Here is a 20,770-nt window from a genome sequence, read left to right on the forward strand (position 1 = left end):
CAGAAATTTGTATTCTGAATTATATCACTGTGGTTAGATATTTAAAAAAATGTCATTGAAATCTGGGTGTACCACTTATTGGGATACTGAAACAAACCAGCAATCGATGGAGTGGGCGCATAAAGGATTCCTACCACAAAAAAGGTCTTCATAGTACAGTACTCTGTTGATTTGCGTTTCCTTGTTATTTGGAAGGACACTCGACTAGAATATTTGAGGTATCCTACTCTGTACTTATACAGGGTGGTGTTTTTAAGTGGACCATTATAAGTATCTCAGGAACGGTTTGGAATTTTGATTCGGGACTCATTACCTTTTTTGAATAATCGATCGACGATCAAGAGCAATTATTTAAAAATATTTTCAAGATGGTCGCTTTTCCTGTTGTATCAGAACGATGTCCGAACATTCTTATTTCAAATGGCACAATCTTTTCTGATGGTATTTTTGAATTCCTGCAAGTACAATTTTTTGTCCGTTTTTTTATGCTCTTTCCATTGATGCATAGTAAAGATATGGTTTCTATTTCAAAATTTCGAGTTTGACCAAAAACCGATTGTCAACTTTGACCGATAATTTGTATTATTTTCAAATCACATTTGAAAATAGCACTTGATAGCGTGGACTTTTAGCTGTCCATTCGTGAAAAAAAAATTTTCCCAAGTTGTCAGATAACAGTGATATGACTCATTTAATGAACCTTTGAAACTGTGAAAAAATGTCAAATAACTTTGTTAGACATGAGGAATTCGTAAAGTGCCATTTGAAATAAGAAAGTTCCGGTACCGTTCTGATACAATCGGAAAAGCGGCCATCTTGAAAATATTTTTAAATGATTCCTTTTGATCGATTATTCAAAAAAGGTAATGGGGTCCCGATTCAAGATTCCAAACCGTTCCTGAAATACTTTTAATGGCCCACTTAAAACACCACTCTGTATACTGACGGTAAGAAATTACATACACTTTACAACAGCAGAGACTACTGGTCCATTACATTAATTTTCTCTTGCCCATCTCTCTCTGAAGAACTTCACTTAGGCACTAACTCTCTCTTAAGGCCGTTGGTAAGCCTTTCAATGGCCTGCTATGCAGTACCGTCCCGTCGAGGTCATGAAAGGACAGTGGTTGACCGGGCCGGGAAACACATACGAAAAAATAATAAACGAGGCACTTTATAGTCTGTTTATTCAGTCTGACTGAGGTAAAATGTTTTTTGGAGTCACCGACAAATCTACCATTGTTCTCACTGCACAACGCAAGTGCAAGGCTGCAAGCCATCCTATCTTTAGCTTTACCCACTCTACCTGCTTTCTAAACGCTAATTAATGCTAACTCAACCTCAGTTTTCTTTCTACGGGCCCGGGTCGGTGGCCGTGACGGCGTATTTTCAATTTTTTGGGCCGGGTATTATTATGATTGCATGACCAGGCCGGGACGTTCTACGGAACGGCACTGCTGCTATGTCAACGTGTGCAATGACAGGAAAATAACAACAATTATATTACAAATCCATTTATTAAAATACTTGCTACAATAACCAAAGCTATTGTGAACATTCTTCAATTTCTGCAGAACACCTAAATCAACTCACAAATAATGAACTTCTCTCAGATGTGTAGTTCTTGGAAAATTCGTTTCAAAAATGATGCCATGTTATATGAAAATAAAGTTTATTTTGAAATTAAAAATCATATTAAATAAATGCTTCTTGTCAAATGAATATTTACTGACTAATGATTCTTACTGATCTCTTAATTTGCGTTGGGAAAACTATACCATTTTGAATTATATAAACCCTCGTTTTTTTAATTTGCTTGGCCTAATAACTTCTTTAATTTTTAAATAAACAGTCCATTGGTAACTGATTACGTAAGTAGACCATAACAAACCCACTGTTTTGAAATCCCTCAATAAATGACAGAGATGGATCAAGAAAGTGGTATTCAAGTCATATGCGACATTACCCTATTGCTGTGCAATACACATTATCACTAGTTACGGTGGGAAGAAAATACATTTTATCATCTTCTTAACGTTTGAATCACTTTCCAGTAATTCTTAAATTATTGACGCTGAGTAAACCTAGTATAATCATGCACAATGAGATTGGATGTCACGCCAACTAAACACTTTTCAGCAAACAGGACTTTAAAAACTTTTTTATTTTAATTTTTCTCCCACTTGATTGTTTTATTTTATTTAAATTGATTTAATGACTATGAAAAAAATAATAAATCTATCGATTGGCTATGGCAAATAAATTTTTTACTTCCCCCTCTGTAGCTGCACCCTTGCAACCAACCATCTAGATGCAATTGTGATTATAAGCGGTTAAATGCATCTCTAAGGAAACACAAAAGTTAATAAGTAGTTGGAGTTTTGAACAATGCTCTAACCCACACCATTTTCGTAACGATTCTCCAAAAATAAATACTGTTGAAATTCTTTCCAATTAAGAACATACAGCAACATCTGAGAGTCTAAAGCATTGTAATTCAACATTGGATGGTATTCATACTCACATATTCCCTGGTTAAAAGTAGGATGGTGCTTCATCAGCGCGTATTTGACAGGATCGCCGAAACAAAAACAAAGTATTAGCAATTTACTTGTAACATGTTATAAATTAAAAAGTGGAAAAATATGTCAGGTATATTTCTTTGCAACAAACAACTCCTCATAAATGGTAATCAGTGCAACTGATTGAACAGGAAATGTGATTGATGAAATTTACTGTATAACTTTAATAAAAGATTCACACCATCTTTTGGAAGTACCCAGATAATCCAAAGCAGTGCTTGCTTTTACCAAAACCAGGCTAAAAACAAACGTAATTAATTTGTTTGTTATTCATATCAACTTTGCTTCCTTAAATTTTTGTATAAGGATCGCAGTACAAGCTCTTGGAAAAGTCAATACAGTAGATTTGCGAAGGTATCAAAATTGGCAAAAGGTTTAATTTTCACATTTCTGTCTAAAAAAGTAGGTATTGTAAAAGGAATTTTAAAATCAAAGCTGGTGTGAAGGTGATCATTTATTAAAAGTTATAAAGCAAAGTTTAGGTAAATGAAAAAAACTAAAAAGAATGAAATTCTACCTAACCCAGGTTAGCTTTGTTAAGAATCTGTCACTACCTAAAAAAATTTCTAAAACACCTCATGAGAAACCTTGCTAGACTAATTTAAGTGTACTCTGTCTTAAAAATTTAATAATTATATTTCCTGAAGATAAAGAAACCTGAGCTAAATGGTAGACATAACCTAAAACAATACTGAAGTCTATACATACCTATTTTAAACCTGTTTTCATTGGTTGATCCTGCAATTCTTTGAAATGACTACACTCAGAAAAACACCTCTTACATTAAATATAAAACTGGCTCTATTTTATTCAACTGCTCTATACATAAAAAACACTCACTGATTAAAAAATGTGCACTGAACACGTAATGAAAAAAGAATCAGTAAAAATGCATTTAATCCTAAATAATAATTACCTACCTAGAATTAAAACTGCGATAAAATCTGGCTAAATTTCAATAACTAAAAAAAATTCTGCCTGCAGTCACCTGTCCAATAATACACCAAAAACACTATTCCTGACTTAACAATTTTATTGCAATACACAATATGTAGTAGCTAAGACTAACACATAAACCTAGATCTATTCAGAGAATCATTTATGTGAAAAATGAAAGGACATATATTAACTACAATACACACTGCACCCTTAAATAGGCTTTCCTCCTAATGACTTGACCTACACCTATTGTGTATGCACGTCAAACCACAGGGCTAACCGTGTTACGAATAATTAAATTATTTGGAACAATAATGTTTATGGACTGCGATATGAATATAGTACATCTGATCCTAAAAGGGCCACAGGTTTCCTGTTGAACTTACATTTAAAATCGTCTGTTGCCGGGACCCATTCCGTTTTGGTTTCCATAACCACCACCGCCTCCATAATTACCGCCAGGATTGCCACCGCCTCCTTGAAATAAAACAGACCACTTAAACCAGAGACTTGTTATAACTAGACTGCGCTTAAAGTATCTAAGGTGTTGTCGACACAGTATGCAACACACAATGCACTGCGGGGCAAAAATCGCTAAGATGATGTGCAATATAATGAAATAAGCTGTTATTTTAGATGTTCCGTCCATTAATAATTCTTGTGATTAGCTCGAATTAGTGAACAGATAAATTTCTGTTGAGAATAAACCAATAAACTTAGGTTAACTCGTGCCTATCAACATGTACTCTGTCGATAAATTTTTAAATAATATGCTGATTTTCAACGGATAAAAGTTTAAAGGGCCAATGGATCAGAGCCATTCGAAGAGAAAAATGTACTCCCACCATAGTGCATTTGCGGGGAATGAAGCCGATTTTAGAAAGGTACCGACAAAGGTGTTAAACAATAATGCAATACCGAACGTTTTCGACTTTCCCATTCAGTTAAAATAACGTAGAACTATTATTCGACATCCTTTACCAGCAAGACAACAGCAGTACCTATTTGCCTATTAGGTGTTTTCTTACAAGAAAAATAGCTAAGTCTATGTTCCATATGTGCAAGCGCAGATGCGATATTCGGATCGGAGAGTCAGTCAAAGCTTTTAACTAGAAAAAATCGTGAAGGATTGTTGCACGTATCAAGCGATGCATTAAAAATTTGCCAAATTGCTGAAAATGTGTTCAGGTTTTTCATTCAATCCACACCACACCGCGTTGTAAACAAAATGGTTATCAGCAGTCTAAGAAAAACAAATAACAGTTACAGCCCATTTGGGTTTTTGGGTAGGAATATATTGAATCAAAATCCGCTAAATAATCATATCTTACTACCTACAAGTTTAGTTTTAAGAGTATATTTTCCCATACGTGTTCACGACCAAAATACACATATAAATCAAATTAGGACTAGAGTAAGGCAGTTATATACCAATTTAGTTCAAATAAAATACTAATAAATTCCATTAAAACAGTTAACAGCTATATGTTATCTTTTTTTGCTACTAAAATTTAGAATAAACATGGCTAAAGCAAGCTGCAGAACGTACGTCTGCCCCGCGATGAACAGTTGGTTGCCTATCCTATCTTGACAACAGGCGTTTATAGTAAAATCTACGTTACGCGCGGTCTAGTTATAACAAGTCTCTGACTTAAACATGTTGCTGCTGCTTGAAATTGATAATCAACTATGCCAGAAGAAATACTTTGCATGTTTTATACATAGGGATGGGTTTAGGCAGTCCTATGTTCTAATTTAATTTTAAGATACATTATAATTGGAATTTTAATATAAATCAATATGCCTTTATAAAACATAGGATTGAGAACAAAATTTAACATTTTAAAACACAGGATTAGGCAAAAGTATTGGAAACTAAAGATGCTTTGTTCATTTAATGACATCTGTTTGGATCTCAGACATTTTGATTGGCAACATGAATTTTTTTATTGACAATGTATATTTTTCTAGAACTTTTTTTTGTTCGCACATTTTTGAATTAGGTAAATATTTAAAAAATAAAGAAGTGTCCATACTTTTCCATAACCCTGTACTTATACATCAAAATTAATGAAGTTTTTCATTGATACACGTCATTACATTACATTTGGCAACTTACCATAGGGGGCTGGACGATTTGTTTGATAGTTACTTCTCATCGCACCGCCTCCAAAGTTTTGCTGATATCCTCCACCAAAGCTATCATTGGTCGGTCCCCAATTACCACCGCCGCCCCCACCTCCGTAACCTGCTGGGCCACCTTGGTTATTTCCCCAGTTTCCACCTCCCTGGTTGTCCCAAGGATTTCCACCTCCAGACCAACCGCCTGTGTTATAACCTTGATTTGGCGGCATATTATTCCAATCACCACCTCCACCACTTCCTCTGTTCGGTCCACCCCATGTAGTACCTTGGGGACCGTTATTAAAATTACCACGATTTCCTCCACCTGAGCCACCTCCTCTGGGACCACCCCGTGGACCGGCACTACCAATAGGACCACCTGCATTTGGCCCTCCCCCGCCTTGCGCACGTTCCATTTCAGCTTTGCTTAAAGCCTTTTTTACATCAATGTGTTTTCCATTTAGTTGGTGGCTTCTCTGTACTGTGAAAAATAAACTTTTGTATTACACACAAAAGGCAGACGTAAAATAGAGCACCATATTCTTAAAGCTAACATAAAGTATACTCACGACAAATTTTGTCAACAGGATCATAATCATCAAACTCTATAAAACCAAAGCCCCTCTTCTTCCCAGATTCTTTATCGGTGACAATAGTACATGATAATATTGTGCCAAAATTTTTAAAATGTTCTCTTAAGTCGTCTTCTTCAACATCTTCCTTTAATCCTCCGACAAATAACTTCTTCACTGTTGCACCGGCTTCGGGACGGCCAATATCTTGTCTGGGAACAGCTCGTTTAGGTTCGACTACTCTTCCGTCAACTCTATGCGGTCTAGCATTTTGAGCATCATCTACCATTTGCGCTCGTGAATATGTAATAAAACCAAACCCGCGTGACCTCTTTGTTTTTGGATCCTTCATAACGACAACATCCACGATCTCACCCCAGTGTTCGAAATGTTTCTTTAAAGAATCATCCGTTGTCCGATAATCTAATCCTCCAATGAACAGCTTGCGGACGTGTTCCGGTTCGTTTCTTGCATCCTATTTTAAAGAAATTGTTAGAACTACTGGAGTTTAAATGCTCTGATATATAAATATTTTCCATTCCATTTAAATACATAGGTACAGTACTCAAAATTGAAATACGCAAAATTAGGTGTGAAACTTACATCGTCTTTCTTCATTTTCTGTATGTAGTGTGAACACGAATACACAAATTAGAGCAAATTTTAGGTAAGTAAATAAAGCAATTTTCCAACAAACGTAACTTTTTTGTATAAATTCAATATGGAGAAAGCGTAGCGTCGTTCTGGGATGACAAAACTGCTGACGACTCGCTAATGCGCAAACCTGACAACAACGGAGCCCTCTATATGAAAGCGAGGGAAATTTAAAGTTATAATATACAAATTCTATTGAATTTATAAGTTATAACTATTCAATGTTAGTAGTCAAATTAGACCTAAAAAATAAAAATGATAAATGATTACAAAAAAGTCTGATAGAAGGTTTTATTTTCAGACTTGTTTAAATTGTAAAGAGAGAGAAAAAACTAATGCTGGGGCTACACCTGCAGTTTTAGAGCGTAATCTGGGCGGTATAATTCCTCCTAGCGCGACACGCTTGGCGCTAAAAAGTAGAAATACTGGAAGCTGGACAGTACCATTGAAACAATGACAGTACATACAGAACAGAGTATGTAAAGTTGCCTATTGTCAATCGCCAAATTTGGCCATTTGTAATATCACAGACAACATATACTACAGACGGTCAATGCAATGCTGTAGAAATAAACGCAACACCTAATAGAGTACGGTTAGTGTGTTGTCTACCTTGAAGCAGTCGAAATAATTTGTTGTAAAATGTGGTAGACGCACAGAAAACTGTTGTGTGTGGTAAAAGTGTGTAATAGATGGAGTCATTTTTGTAAAAATAAAATACATATACTCAAACCTTACTTCCTCGGCTTCAACGCCGGCCTTTACGTAGATAAGATAAGCGCTCACCGCTCACTTGTATAACATCATAAATTACATGAAAGAGGATACATTTTAATTCTTCATTTTTCGCTTTTCTAAACATTTAAAAAATTGATGGAGCGAATTTGGTTATACAAGGGCGGAAACTAAATTTAGCCTCCACATATAAAATTATGAGGTTGGACAAGGAAAGATTTTATTAGAATAATAAACATAATTTTTGTTTTTCCATAATAAATATATTATTATACCGGGTGGTGACTTGAACAAGGCACCATAGGAATTGCAATAGTAATTTTTTCATTTCTGATTATTGACTTCTGTAATTATTTTAGAGAGAAAGTCTATTTAGGTTTTTTGTAGGGAAACAAATTACGAATCCATGCATACTATAGCTTTTAATTTTCTGAACTTTGAATTCCAGAAATTGGATAACTAAAAACTGGCGCTTTTAAGAAAATCAGTGGTGCCATGGCAATTTGAAATCAAACATGGCAAATGCAGGCACTTTTGTTTGATTTCCTAACTCCATGGAATTACCGACTTTATAAACGCGACAGTTTTTAATTTTTAAATTTTTACTGATTCTGAATTTATCAAATACGAAACAAGAGTATTTACCGATTCGTTTATATAATTCGAGGTAAATCTTTCACTCACGCCTTTGACGCTCCCGACGAAGGCGACGACGGGCGACTTCACTTCAGCGCCCCCCAGAATTGGCGTCCAGGGCCTGGGCCCCCCTCGCCCCTCCCCCCTCGCACGGCCTTGCCTACCTATATGTATATGTGATATTTATTATACCATGATCTGTGATAATAACATCACAAAATTTTTTGATTAGGGAAGGGAGCACTTAACGAACTTTATTTATTTTATGTCAATGTGTATTGGTAGGGTCAACATAGTCCAGCCAATTAGCTCCAAAAGTATTCTAAACTGGATGTTGGCATTTCACACAACGAAACCAAGTGTATTCTAAGTAGTTCCCTGCCCGGATTCTCCCGGAACATATTGCTATATACACAAAAAAACCAAGAAAAAATGGAAAAATGCAGTTTTTTTCGCATTTGACTTCCAATTATCTCGTCAACTAATGCTCGAGCTCATAGAAATGAATTTGTTTCGAATAGAATTTTCAGTTGGTACAGAACCGTTCATTTTTAAATGTTATTGTTTTTTCTGGAAAAATACAAAAAAAGTAATCCCAAAAATTAACATTTGTTTTTGTTGATACGCCCTTCTCGATGCTTTGTCTTTCAAACTGGATGACTCCCAGAGCGTTTTCAATATTTTTATGGATGGTGGAACCGTAAAACAACCTATTCCAACAATTGTCTCTGTTGTCCCAATGAGTTTTGCAAATCGACGGACTGTGGAATTAGTTTAGTGGAAACCCCAGAAATAGAACAAGAAAGTAACTTTATAATAGGCCCTTGGCACTCTGTTTAATAAAAATCATACCAACTGTATCTGATAGAAAAATCGATTCTAAACAAATCGTTCTCTTCATTTTTTCCGTAAGAGGAATAGTTAACGAGATACCTAATTAAGTTAAATGCGAAAAAACGTTATTTTCCCATTTTTTCTTCGTTTTCTTGTGTATAGCAATATGTTCCCGGAGTTTCCGGTCAGCTAGACTGTCATTTACGGATTCAGGGGATTTTTTGCATACAATACACATGGTTTCGTTGAGTGAAGTGACAACACACTAAACCGGCAGACAGTAATAGATACAAAACTATAAACCATCTCGAGGATCGCTATTAAAACTTTGGTTTGTGACAATTTTCGTAGGTAATTGCACAAGTGCATCAAAATTCTCTTTTAACAAATTATGAAAATAACCGAACGCAGTTTTTTACTGATAAGACATTTGAATAAACAAGTAAAAAGGTTTTCGCCCTAAGGCGAGTAACTTCAGCGCATTTTCCATAAATTGATCAATACTTCCCCAAATGCCATACCTATGTGCGCTACGTTTTTCATTACTAGATGCATATATGGTTAAAATGTTAAAGAAATATCTTCATAAATAAGGAAGTTGACACTTTACTGCGCAGTTGATATTGCGCGTCCTGCGCATGCGCTTATTAATCTGATATTTACAATATGCAATACGTTTGCTTTTACTATAAGTATCTTTGGTTAAAATTTCAAAGAAATATTTCCATAAATAAGAAAGTTTGCATTGCGCAGTCTGCGCATGCGCACATCTGATTTTTACTATATGCGATATATTTGCCTTTGCGCAGTTCAATCGTCAAGATTTTCTTTGACTCAGGTGCCAGAGCGATACGCTACCGAATGCAAAAAGAACGAACTAAATATCTTGAAAACTGTAGGACAGACGGACGGACAGAGAAAGTGGCTGCAGTAGCGCACCCAATTTCGTTGGAAAATGCGCTAAAAATTATCAGGTTTATTTTGATGCACGAGTGTAATTCGGGGGAATATTTCCCGAATAGACATTACAAACTCACCTTACCTATTTATCAAATTGTTAAGTGTATTCCCATGAAATGTGCAATTAGCGCAGGGCTCTTTCGTTTTCTACAATGCAATTACCGCCGTAATTGACCGATAATTGCACACCTCAAATGGGATTTATTACATGATGAGGCAAATATTCATTCGAAAATTGCTTATGTTTAGGTTTTCGTTACCCAAGTTAAATGAAGTTAAATTGCTGATTGCAAGATTTATTCCACAAACGGAGAGACAAGTAGGCAAGTAGAGTACGTAGGTATATAAAAAAACACGGAGATTACACTTTTTTTGAGAATTCGAAAAGTGGTGCAAGTTATATCGTTTCTTATGCACCCAAAGACAACGAGTAATACGGTAATTGCGAATATGAAGTGATAATTGCTTTGTATGTGTACCTGCAGTGTTGCCAAGTAGTAAATGACAGAAATCTGAGAATGGCCGCCTGGAAGTCACCAGAAGTCACTAGGTGGTGGAACAGGAAAGAAAGAAAGATAACGAAATTTTTTTGGTGATTTTTTTCTCCAAAATCTAGTGATTTCTAGTAACTTTTCACAACAAAACCACCAATTTTATTATTAAATAAGTATGCAACCAAACGTTCAACATTTGACAAATTCCCTAAAATCACATCATTAGGTTTAGGGGAATTTTTCGAAAGGAAGAAAATTTCCCTTATGTGACGGTGTTGTGCGTCCGTTTGTTCCTCGTATAACTCGAGAACGAAAAGAGACAGCGATGTCAAACCTTTACCAATCGATTTCTACAAGTTCAAGGATCAATGCTATTGAATATGAGCCGAATTAAAAGTCGCGTTTCCGAAAGCGACCTGCCAAAAAATTCCCCTACTGAAAATCGTATGCGATTCTTCGTATCTTGTTTCTTACATAACATAATAGGACTATTTACCTACTTCAGGAAATAGGACTTTTTAAATAAATGAATACAGACTTTTATTGAAAAAACGCGAACATTTCGAAAATTCACAAATTTATATATAATAGCATTGCGGTTTTTCTTGAAATCATCAGATAGTCTTCACATTTATGTTGAAAATCACTAGGTTTTAGACATGTCTGAATCGTGATGAAAAAGTCTGAAATTGATATTGAAATTCACCAGATCTAGTGACAAAATCACCAAATTGGCAACACTGTGTACCTGCAAAGATTATCAGCACTTCGCCCAGATGTAAATATGGGGATTTCTTGCGAGAGTGGGACAGCTTTCTAATAATAAAGTATCAATACTTCTTTCCCTAGACAATTTGCAAAACCATTCCAAAATAAGAAATCTGTAGAAGAACCAACACATTGTTGTATGCGCTAATAGATGGAGCAAAATAGAGGGATAGCAGGTTTTTAAATAAGGGGACATGTGAAACAAAACTTGGCGTGCTTTTTCCCCTTAAGGCTGGACAGTACATACAGAACGGAGTATGTAAAGTTGCCTATTGTCAATCCCCAAATTTGGTTATTTATAATATTAATTTGTGTTCGATGGTAAAAACATAAACTTAGTCCAATTATAATGCATATTTTCTATCTGTATAAAACCAGCCACGCGGCGGAAGCTATCTTTTCGCGCTTTTGAGGAAAACTTTTAAGTTGTTTTTCCAAGATAACTTATCTATAAATGAAGTTGGAACAATTTCCAAAATTAAGATACGTTCGTAAACTTAATATCTAGGCAATAACGCCAGGAAAATTTATTTCCTTTTTTCTTTTCCAAAATATGACACCCTAACAGCCCTCGACGTTGCCCTTAAAAAAAAGATTATTTTAAAACATTTTAGTAAACCCCGGCGTTATTGTCTAGCTAAAGCATTCACCTTTCACAGGAATATTCGACCCCTTCTTCAACTTCACTCAGAATTAAGATATCGTGGAACGAAATCACGCGTTTTCGGGCAACGGAACGGGTGTACTGTCCAGCCTTAAGATTGACCGTCTGTAGTATATGTTGTCTGTGGTAATATTAATTTGTGATTGATCGCAGAAACATAAACTTAGACCAATTATTATAATGCACATTTTGTATGTGTATATTGTATAAACCAAGCGGCGCGGCGAAGCTATCTTTTCGCGCTTTTAAGGAAAACTTTTACGTTCTTTTTCCAAGATAACTAATCTATCAATGAAGTTGGAACAATTTCCAAAGATTGTGTTGCGTGACAGTGAGCGACCATCGTTTTTCTGGAAGAAGCGGAAGAAATGGAATTACAAGTTAACAAGAAGAAGAAGATGGACTAAAAGTTGTATCTAAAGACAAGTTAGTCCAACCATCTGTACCTTCTGAAGAAAATTAATAATACGAATCCTGGAAACTACAAAAATTACTTCCGAATGAACAGTGATAATTTTGGTTATTTGTTGAGTCTTCTCAAGGATCGTATCACCAAGTAAAACACAAAACACCATAGTGCGAAAAGCAAACAAGGGGAACTTTACTTAAATCTATTAATTGCTTGTAGGCCTCGTCCCTCAAATTTCGTTTGCTATACTCTTGACTTTTAATTTTTAGATGTATGGATATTGGAGGTAGGTATATTTCAATGAATTCTGTTAGGTCAAAGAGTATATACCTAACGTATACTCTTTGGTTAGGTATATAATATGTAAAGCATGAAAGCCGAGGTCTCTCATTTGCAAACCTCTTTTATTGTAGATATATTGCGAGGATGCCGCCCCCGGTATCTTGGTTAGCGTCCACTTGTTAGCGGAGGTGTGCACCCTGACGGGACTTGTTTGTGGATAAAGACATCATTTGAATTGTGTTAGAATGTAATAGAAAATAAAATAGAAAATTATCATTTGATTGTGTCAGTTTTGTATTCATCTTCCACATTAAAACAAGAAATTATGCTAACGAGTGCCGGATTTAGGGGGGGGGGGGCTATGGAACTATTTGCCCCCGGTGGTAAATTATGAGAGGCGCTACGTCGTCCCTCCCAAGGATGCTATATAATGGGTACGTTCCACTTAACGCCCGTAACGATCACGACCGCGACCGCGGTTTTGTCGTTCCACTAGCTTAGAGGCGTTGTGGGCGAAACCTTAAGTGGAACGCTTTTGAGTACGGTGTGACGTCACGCGTGAGTGAACCGTTTTCCAACATGGATGCCGTTGGGGAGATCGTAATGCGTAAAGGATACAAAGTGAGGTGGATTATGAATTCAAAAGTCACATTAAGTTAGTAAATATTTTTTTTATTTTTCAGTACCAATTATTGACACATACTTCTTCACTTTACACAAGATATTGCTTCTTGTTAATAAAATATTGAAGACGACTTTTGAATTTCTATCATAAATGCTGCGGCCATACTTAATACGATGATAATGAACACTTCTCCCCAGAATTTCTTGTGGGAATGTTTCTTCGAAAACAATTTCTCTTCTTCATTCAAAAGTAACGTGCATTCTCATTTTCTTCAATCGTTGCATTACCATTTATACGAGTCTCATTCACATTCCCTGGTAAAGCACTTTGCAGCAAACTAGTTGCAAATCTAAGATCTACAATAAAGAAAATTGTGTTAAAGCAGAATTTTCCTTAACAAATAACTTTAACATTCAGGAATCAGCATATATACTTACCAGTTTGTGCATATAGAACATCCATAGTGTAATGTCCACCACAAGGTTACGTTCTGAAACATGTAGTTTTTTCTCCAAAGCGAAAACGAAAAATTTGTAACGCATGCGTGTTCAAACAATCAGTTAAATGTCTCCTGTCAAGAATGTAAGGTTATAAAATTAGAACGTCCGCGCTGACCCAGGTACGATAGGCGAGCGCCGTGGGCTCGTTGCGGTCGCTAGTAATGACGTCATATCTGACGTCGCGATTGCGACCATAATGACTGTGGTCATTATGTGGAACGGCTGCCGGGCGTCGTGGTCGTTGCGGGCGTTAAGTGGAACGTACCCAATATAAGGATTGCTCGATCCCTATACGTGTAATGTTGCCCGAGTTTAAGTCATATGTGACGTCACCAACGGACCTGGCTGTCAGAATTGACAGTTATAATTTGCTAAGTTGTCAACGTTTTTGCATTAGCGTTATAACTGTGTGTATGTGTTCGCTATATTGCAACAAAAATGCTTGGACGTGCAGTATTGGACTGTAATAACAATTTGGGGTAGTATTCACATTTTACACTCAACTGGCGCTCATTTTAGCCAGTGTCAAGAAGAACGTCGACAAATCGTTATTTTAAGATGGACAAAGTTGAAATAAACTGATTTAGCTGCAATTTCCATGGATGATGAAGAGTAAAAAAAAACAAAAACGCAGGATGAAAAGGGTTCACGACATTTTGAGTATGCGAAAAACCGAAGGAGAATTTGTAGACTTGTAGACATGTGTTTCTAATTTAAATACCTGCCTATATAACTTCCATTTGGACGTATTAGAGCCCCTTCTTACCAGGCGTTTTTTTTAAGCGACTGGTAGCGTGACCCCATCACACGGTGCGATTTGCAGCGCCACAAGTAGCACTAAGCGCTTTTCAGAAGCGCCTTCACGCAAAAAATGCGCACGTACCAAGAAGGGGCGTCGTTTTTTAAAAAAAATGGTGTCTGGTTTGAGGAGAGTTGATTTACTTGTGCCTTAGTAAAACGCATCGTGAGAAGAAGCTCTTAGAATCTTACATAATAGAAAATACAAATGAAAGTGGTGCACAAATCTAAAAATCAAAGCATGCGGTGCGTCTGGGTCCGCCAGTGACGTCACTACACGCGGCGAAAAAATTCAGTGATCGAGCAATCCTTATATTATATAGCATCCTTGGTCACTCCCATCACGTTGTAATTCTAAATGTAGATATTTAATTTATGGGGTTCAGTTTCTGAAATAGCGGCATGGTAGTAAAACTTCGTCTCTTCACCTGTAAGATCGATGCCGGGCTCGGGTTGCCGACAGTAGCAGGTCGCTGGGTCGCACAAAAACACTAGCAAAAATACGTTTTATGTTTTCGGGAAATCTGCAGAAGCAGAAGTAAGCGATGGTAATGCTATTCGTTCGCCATTTGAGCATAACGTTTGAGCTTGAGCTTTCGTTGCTAATCAGAGATGCGTCAAATTAAAGTGTCAAAATTTTTGTAACATTTTTACTATACACACGAATTTTAAATTATGAGTTCCTTGGATAAAATGGTTTCAATGTTAAACAACAGAGACATATGGAAGTTAAAGATGAAGGAGGCGAAATACGATTCTGGTTTCCACGTGGAAGGGGAACGTGATGTAAATAATTTGGACATAATCTTGGAAACTTTTCTAATTGCGTATGATTGCATAACAACTGCTCTCGAGGAGATAATTAAAAATGCTTCAGAATCTGTGCCACTTAAGTCAACTAACGGCGAATTGGAGGAAATTACTTGGTCAATTTCCATCGGACAATTTGATGCGCTAGTAAACTCGTTATTATTAATTAGGAAAATCCCAAAATGTAAAATATTGAAGGGTAACATCAAACTGTTCCAATGTCCTATTGATTGCCTTATTGAGGCATTACAACAATCGATTCGATGTCCTATTATCACAGGCACATACAGAATGCATCTGAAGAAGGAAGCGGTTGCTCAGCTGACCCTTTTATACACATTTTTGCACGACGACATTGAAGGAATAAAAGAATACAGCGACTGCGGTACACTAAACGAGCGAGAGACTCTGACAAACGGGCACTTCTCCAAGAGTCACCAAGGAGTACATATAACTGTAAGTAGATGCTTATTTTCATACTGAAAATTGTACGGCCACGTTTGTTCTTGCTGGAGAGAAAAAGGTGATTGGAATAAAAGTAGACTTGAAGTGATTTCCCACAAAATGGAGCATTCGGTTGCCATCACAGCAAAAGCAAAAGGTTTACAATAACACCAGCCTGTCGAATTGTCCTATATTAATCTCCGGCTATCTTTTGGGTTACAGAAGGACAAGTCCAAAGTCTCTATAGAGCTGTCTCGCTTAGAAGCAGAACACCGAGCGCTATGTGATGCTATTAACATCTTCAAGAGTGCACTACGCGAAACCGGTAATTTGGACTATTCCAATGTTGGTGGTACAGTAGCGATGGATAACCACTGCACAATATCATTAAAATGTCCCAAATCACTTACGTCATTAGAGAAGGTAAATCAGTGTGTGACAGATGCATCTGGAGCAAGGCGGTGTATTTTGGAGTGCCTGTGTGAAGTAACAGAGGTACAAAAACAAATTAAACTGCTTTCTAGTAGCAATACGTTAAAAAACAAAGATAATACACGCGATTGTTGTGACAATTTAGATCTCCATATACGTGGAAAATTAAATGGAATCCCAATTCAATTTACTTGAACTTGGATAGGATTCTATTGCTCCTATTTTAACTTCTACTGAATAGTGTAATTACTATACCTACACCGTAGCATTTAGCAGCAGGACATTTAATCAATTGTTTAATATGTACCTATCTATAGACAATTAATAAAAACTTTTAGGATTCAAGATGTATTCAATTTATTGAAAGGTACCATCCACTCATGAGTAGAGGAACTGTTTCCCTTATACGCGAACAGCAGTGCAGTAGCCTTCTCGATCTACCTATTTCGGCGGTGCATTGGCCAAGAACGATTGAAAGTAAAACATTGTGTGATCATCATTTTTGTAATCCACATCCACAAATTTTGGAAAATGTAAGCATAGGAAACAACTTTAAGCGTAGTGTAAAGCCTTCACTCACTATGAGCAAAGATTTAGAATACTACATCAATTTAAGAGACCATCGATGCCAAAATATAAATACGACATTTGAAGTTCGATACTTTGTGCTCGAACGTGAATCACCGTCGAAAGAACGTGCCCATTTTAAATCTAACAACAATGCAAAAGAAAACAAACATAAAAAGAAGCAAAAAAGTAAAGAGGATTATGAGATTAATGCAGATGCGATCGAAGTTCGAGTTTTTGAATTTAAAAGAAAAAATGTGTCCGAAGAAAAAGAGATTATGCATAAGCTCAAAACTAAACTACATTCGGACCCCTGTGACAAAGGGTCTAACTCGAATCAGCAAGAGGAACCATCCGACCTTCAAATTCAATCCTCCATTACTTCAAGCGAAGTTTTTTCTGAAGTGATCTCTCCTATAATGCAGAAACCTACAAGTGAGTCCAAATAGTGTTTTGTTTTTACTGACGAGGTACCTACATTGCAGGAAATGCTACATTCACAGCAGAAGAACATTTGAGTAAGTAAAATGATGATGATCATGATGATGCCCACACAAACATTTCAGATCATCACGAATTGCAACAGTATCAAACACCCATGCATTTACAGCATTGTGCCGTAAATACCTCGAAAAAACCAGGTGCACCCTACTCCATCCACACAAAAAATAATCCTGGTATGCAAATTATTCTCAATTTTTATTGGAAAATGTAATCATGTTAAACCACTGAACTATACTTATACTGAAACGCGAACTCTGTCCGTCACCCGATCCGAGAAAGAGGGCCACAAGGGACAGCTCTCTGCTATTCTTTCTTGCGAGTACGTGTATGCATAAAGCCACCGAATGTTTGCCTATCACATTAATCTCAGGCGCGTCTTGGAATTATGTCGTTTATGAATTGGGTTGTCGGATTATCTTTTTTTGCGGGTTATACAGCTTACTGAACTAGCAGATCCGACTAGACAAGGTGTAACCTATGCCTTTTTAACACAATCACGACTCGAAATTGAACTGCCCAAAGTTCAAAACTCTGCGGGCCAGATTGGGTCCACGAATCAAGTCGAAGTTTCAGGTTTTCTGTTAATCAGGTCAGCGAATCTCGCCATTTACGAGTCAGTCGGGTCTGGAGTCTCGGGTTATCCGGTTCATTAATTTTGTAGTTCTTTTTTGAAGGCGACCGAAAGAATATCACAGATAAAGTGTTTATTTATTCGTTCCTATACTTAAAGAAAAACATTTAAGTATCAGATCAAATCTATAAATATTTATATACTGGCAAAGGAGGGTCCAGCCAGATCGATTTGAGTCCGGTGTTGAGGTATATGATGGAGAACTTTTAGGCGCATTTCTGCCCATAGTCGTCTCTGGGAGATGGGGTATTAGAAGGTTCATGAAATACACCCAGTTGGATCCCTACCAAAAACAAGCATTCAAACCTCTACGGGCAAATAAAAACATTCTCTACCATATGTGCGGGCGACTGAATCTCCTCCTCAATCGAGGTTGCTAGTCTTGTGGTAAGCCACAGCACTTTTCCCAATTTCAATAGAACGCTGAAAAAGGCAACCGTCTGCATGTAAATAAGTTCATTTTCCTTCAGTGTACAGTAGAGAGGCTGGTAATGGCGATAAGAGAAAATATATGAGTACCTATTCAGATACAGGAGAAAAATGTAATAAAGAATGTTTCAAAAAACGTATGTACCATCCACCCCTAGAGGGACTTATGGTTAAACATACTCGTATCTTCTACCATAGATCTTAACACCGGTACGAAATCAGTCTGGCATTCTGGTACCCTCTTTTGCAATTACTCGTTCATAATGATACATCTTCCAGTAACCCTATCAGGTCAACGACAGCACTCTCGGGAATGCAACATTGCAGGTGAGAAGTGATTAATAATATATCTACGAACTTAATATTGAAAGGAAGAGTTTCAGGAAACAAACCAAAAAGTGCTCCTCCGTTGAAATTCCAAAACAAGCAACGTATACAAAGTAATCGATTTCGAGATCTTTTTAAAAACAATTACACTCCAAAATCAGATATAAATAGCAGTATAATGGCAGCTAACTCACGAGGCAAAGATTCAAAAACACACCCATTATTTTTGAGTAGAAAATGTGCAGCAACGAATAGTTGTGAGAGGGATGGCGTTTTAAAACAATATCACAACCGGTTTCGGTGCAGAGGGGGTGACTGTAGTTTTGCAAGGAATGGAAATATCTGTGTTGAAGTCGCCAACCAATCAACCACCAGCATAAGTGTTCAATGTGATATTTTGGGCGGAGAACAGGAAAACGCCAGGCCACCACACAAGATGAATATGCGTTGCCCGAACGGCATTATCATAAGCAAATGCGAGGAAAAAGAGTTGTATGATCTAGATTATCTGACTCATACTTCCCAAAAACCACATCAAAGTCGTTTAAGTAACTGGCATCAAATGACATCTAGGTCACATGATCGTGCGCATTATATGCCCCAACAAGAAAACAGAAGATATTCGTCCCCGTTATGTAATCCGTTAATACTAAACAACGAATTTGATAGCAACATGTACAAGAAATTTTATGACATAGACATCGTTCCTGAACAGGCTGACGATTTGGATTTGCCATACAAATTAAAAGAAGTGTCAAGTTGGTGTGAAGATCAAAGTAAAATGTATATGGAAAATGGCTACCCAATTACTGACAACGTTACATTCCAACAAACATCGGATGTTTACCTAAATAGCCCCAATTGTTCAATTTACCATAACGAAAAATTTTCCGAAAAAGATAGCTACCAGAACAATTACGTACACCCCTGTATAATGGACTCAAACTACAATAGTCAAGAAGACCGGTTTCCCGCTAATACAATTTACCGATCTCAATCGTCCTTAGATAACAGAAACACAAGTATCACCGAATTCAGTAAATCAAATATCGGTCAATATGAATTACCTACTGACGGCGATATTATCCCAACATCAAGTAAGTACTCATTTTCTGTAAATACAACTAAATGGTACCTATTCTTCAGATCCTAAAATGTTTAAAGTAGATAACTATCAAGACAGGAATGTGTATCACATACAAGACAATGAATGTTACACCAATTGTGTATGGAGTGAAGATGAAGAGAAAATTAGAAATAAATTAGCAAACCATTGTGACCAATCGAGGTATAGTATTGTGGTATCGTCGATGAGTGACGCGGAAACATCAACCCAAAATTGCGGACTGCCCTACTGTAATGAGAAAGTGTTATATGGCAACCCAAACTTTAAAACAGGCACAACTTACGAAACCAGACGTTTAACCTCATCTAGTTGTGATAAAACTACCCAATTACCACCAATTACATATAGAAGTCAATCGTTACTGTTGCAAAATAAGAAGTTTTTTTGTGGAGATTTTGATTAACTAATCTATGAACATATGAGTGACCATTAATGCTGTCCATTCTACCACCCAGGTCCCTTGCGTATTTTTTATACAAGAATGTAATGAAATTTGAAAGAATATGTAAACACAAATAAAGACTACAGTGTTCATCGTTTCTATTGACTGAACTCATTAAGAGAAGTCATTTATAGAAACATTTCCTCCCCACAAGGATTTGTCACATCTAAGTACTGATACGCTATTAAATATGTAGATTTTACGAACCTTTACGAGGAAGTTTGCCTGCAGACTCTTCTGTGTCAAATTTGTAAAACTCTTCATTCTCAATGCTTCTCTGAAAGTTTAAAAGTTGTAGCTTGATAACTAGTTTGGAAACACAAGTGCGTAAGGTCTTGGATTATGACGTATTAGTTTTAGTATTCTCTGGTACTAAGTAGACTAACATCTGTTTGGGTTTCTTATTCTAGGCAAGCAATTATTTCAAATATTTCAAAAATTAGTTTTATTGGTTAATGAAGATACAGTGGCATTGTCTTACA

The 20,770-nt window shown here is 36.6% G+C and overlaps 2 protein-coding genes and 1 long non-coding RNA gene across 9 annotated transcripts; 1 reads left to right on the forward strand and 2 right to left on the reverse strand.

Moving 5' to 3' along the window:
• Positions 1–1,820: 1,820 nt before the first annotated feature.
• On the reverse strand, positions 1,821–6,987 carry LOC116166732 (heterogeneous nuclear ribonucleoprotein A1, A2/B1 homolog). 2 transcript variants are annotated; one of them, XM_031481814.1, is made up of 5 exons: positions 6,821–6,987; positions 6,215–6,692; positions 5,641–6,126; positions 3,908–3,998; positions 1,821–2,820 (listed from the first exon to the last, which is right to left on the reverse strand). In XM_031481814.1, the coding sequence occupies exons 1-4, from the start codon at positions 6,833–6,835 to the stop codon at positions 3,910–3,912; spliced, it is 1,068 nt and encodes a 355-aa protein (XP_031337674.1). In that variant the 5' UTR covers positions 6,836–6,987; the 3' UTR covers positions 1,821–2,820; positions 3,908–3,909. The 2 variants fall into 2 exon arrangements, with proteins under 2 accessions (XP_031337674.1, XP_031337673.1); XM_031481813.1 differs by having other exon boundaries at positions 2,594–3,998.
• A 6,404-nt stretch (positions 6,988–13,391) lies between these two features.
• LOC116167397 lies at positions 13,392–13,783 on the reverse strand. The gene is made up of 2 exons (XR_004144518.1): positions 13,716–13,783; positions 13,392–13,634 (listed from the first exon to the last, which is right to left on the reverse strand). It is a non-coding gene; the product is annotated as an uncharacterized LOC116167397 (long non-coding RNA).
• A 1,409-nt stretch (positions 13,784–15,192) lies between these two features.
• Positions 15,193–20,737, forward strand: LOC116166923. 6 transcript variants are annotated; one of them, XM_031482136.1, is made up of 9 exons: positions 15,193–15,533; positions 15,585–15,842; positions 16,053–16,325; positions 16,601–17,264; positions 17,315–17,347; positions 17,396–17,506; positions 18,673–18,720; positions 18,777–19,817; positions 19,867–20,737. In XM_031482136.1, exons 1-9 carry the CDS (start codon positions 15,252–15,254, stop codon positions 20,247–20,249), a joined length of 3,093 nt encoding a protein of 1,030 aa, XP_031337996.1. In that variant the 5' UTR covers positions 15,193–15,251; the 3' UTR covers positions 20,250–20,737. The 6 variants fall into 6 exon arrangements, with proteins under 6 accessions (XP_031337996.1, XP_031337998.1, XP_031337995.1 ...); XM_031482138.1 differs by having other exon boundaries at positions 15,193–15,403; positions 15,454–15,842; XM_031482135.1 differs by having other exon boundaries at positions 15,193–15,842; positions 16,601–16,739; positions 16,791–17,264; positions 19,867–20,572.
• Positions 20,738–20,770: the final 33 nt, after the last annotated feature.

The sequence above is a fragment of the Photinus pyralis genome, unplaced genomic scaffold, assembly GCF_008802855.1.
Source record: "Photinus pyralis isolate 1611_PpyrPB1 unplaced genomic scaffold, Ppyr1.3 Ppyr1.4_LG3b, whole genome shotgun sequence".
Lineage (NCBI taxonomy): Eukaryota > Metazoa > Arthropoda > Insecta > Coleoptera > Lampyridae > Photinus > Photinus pyralis.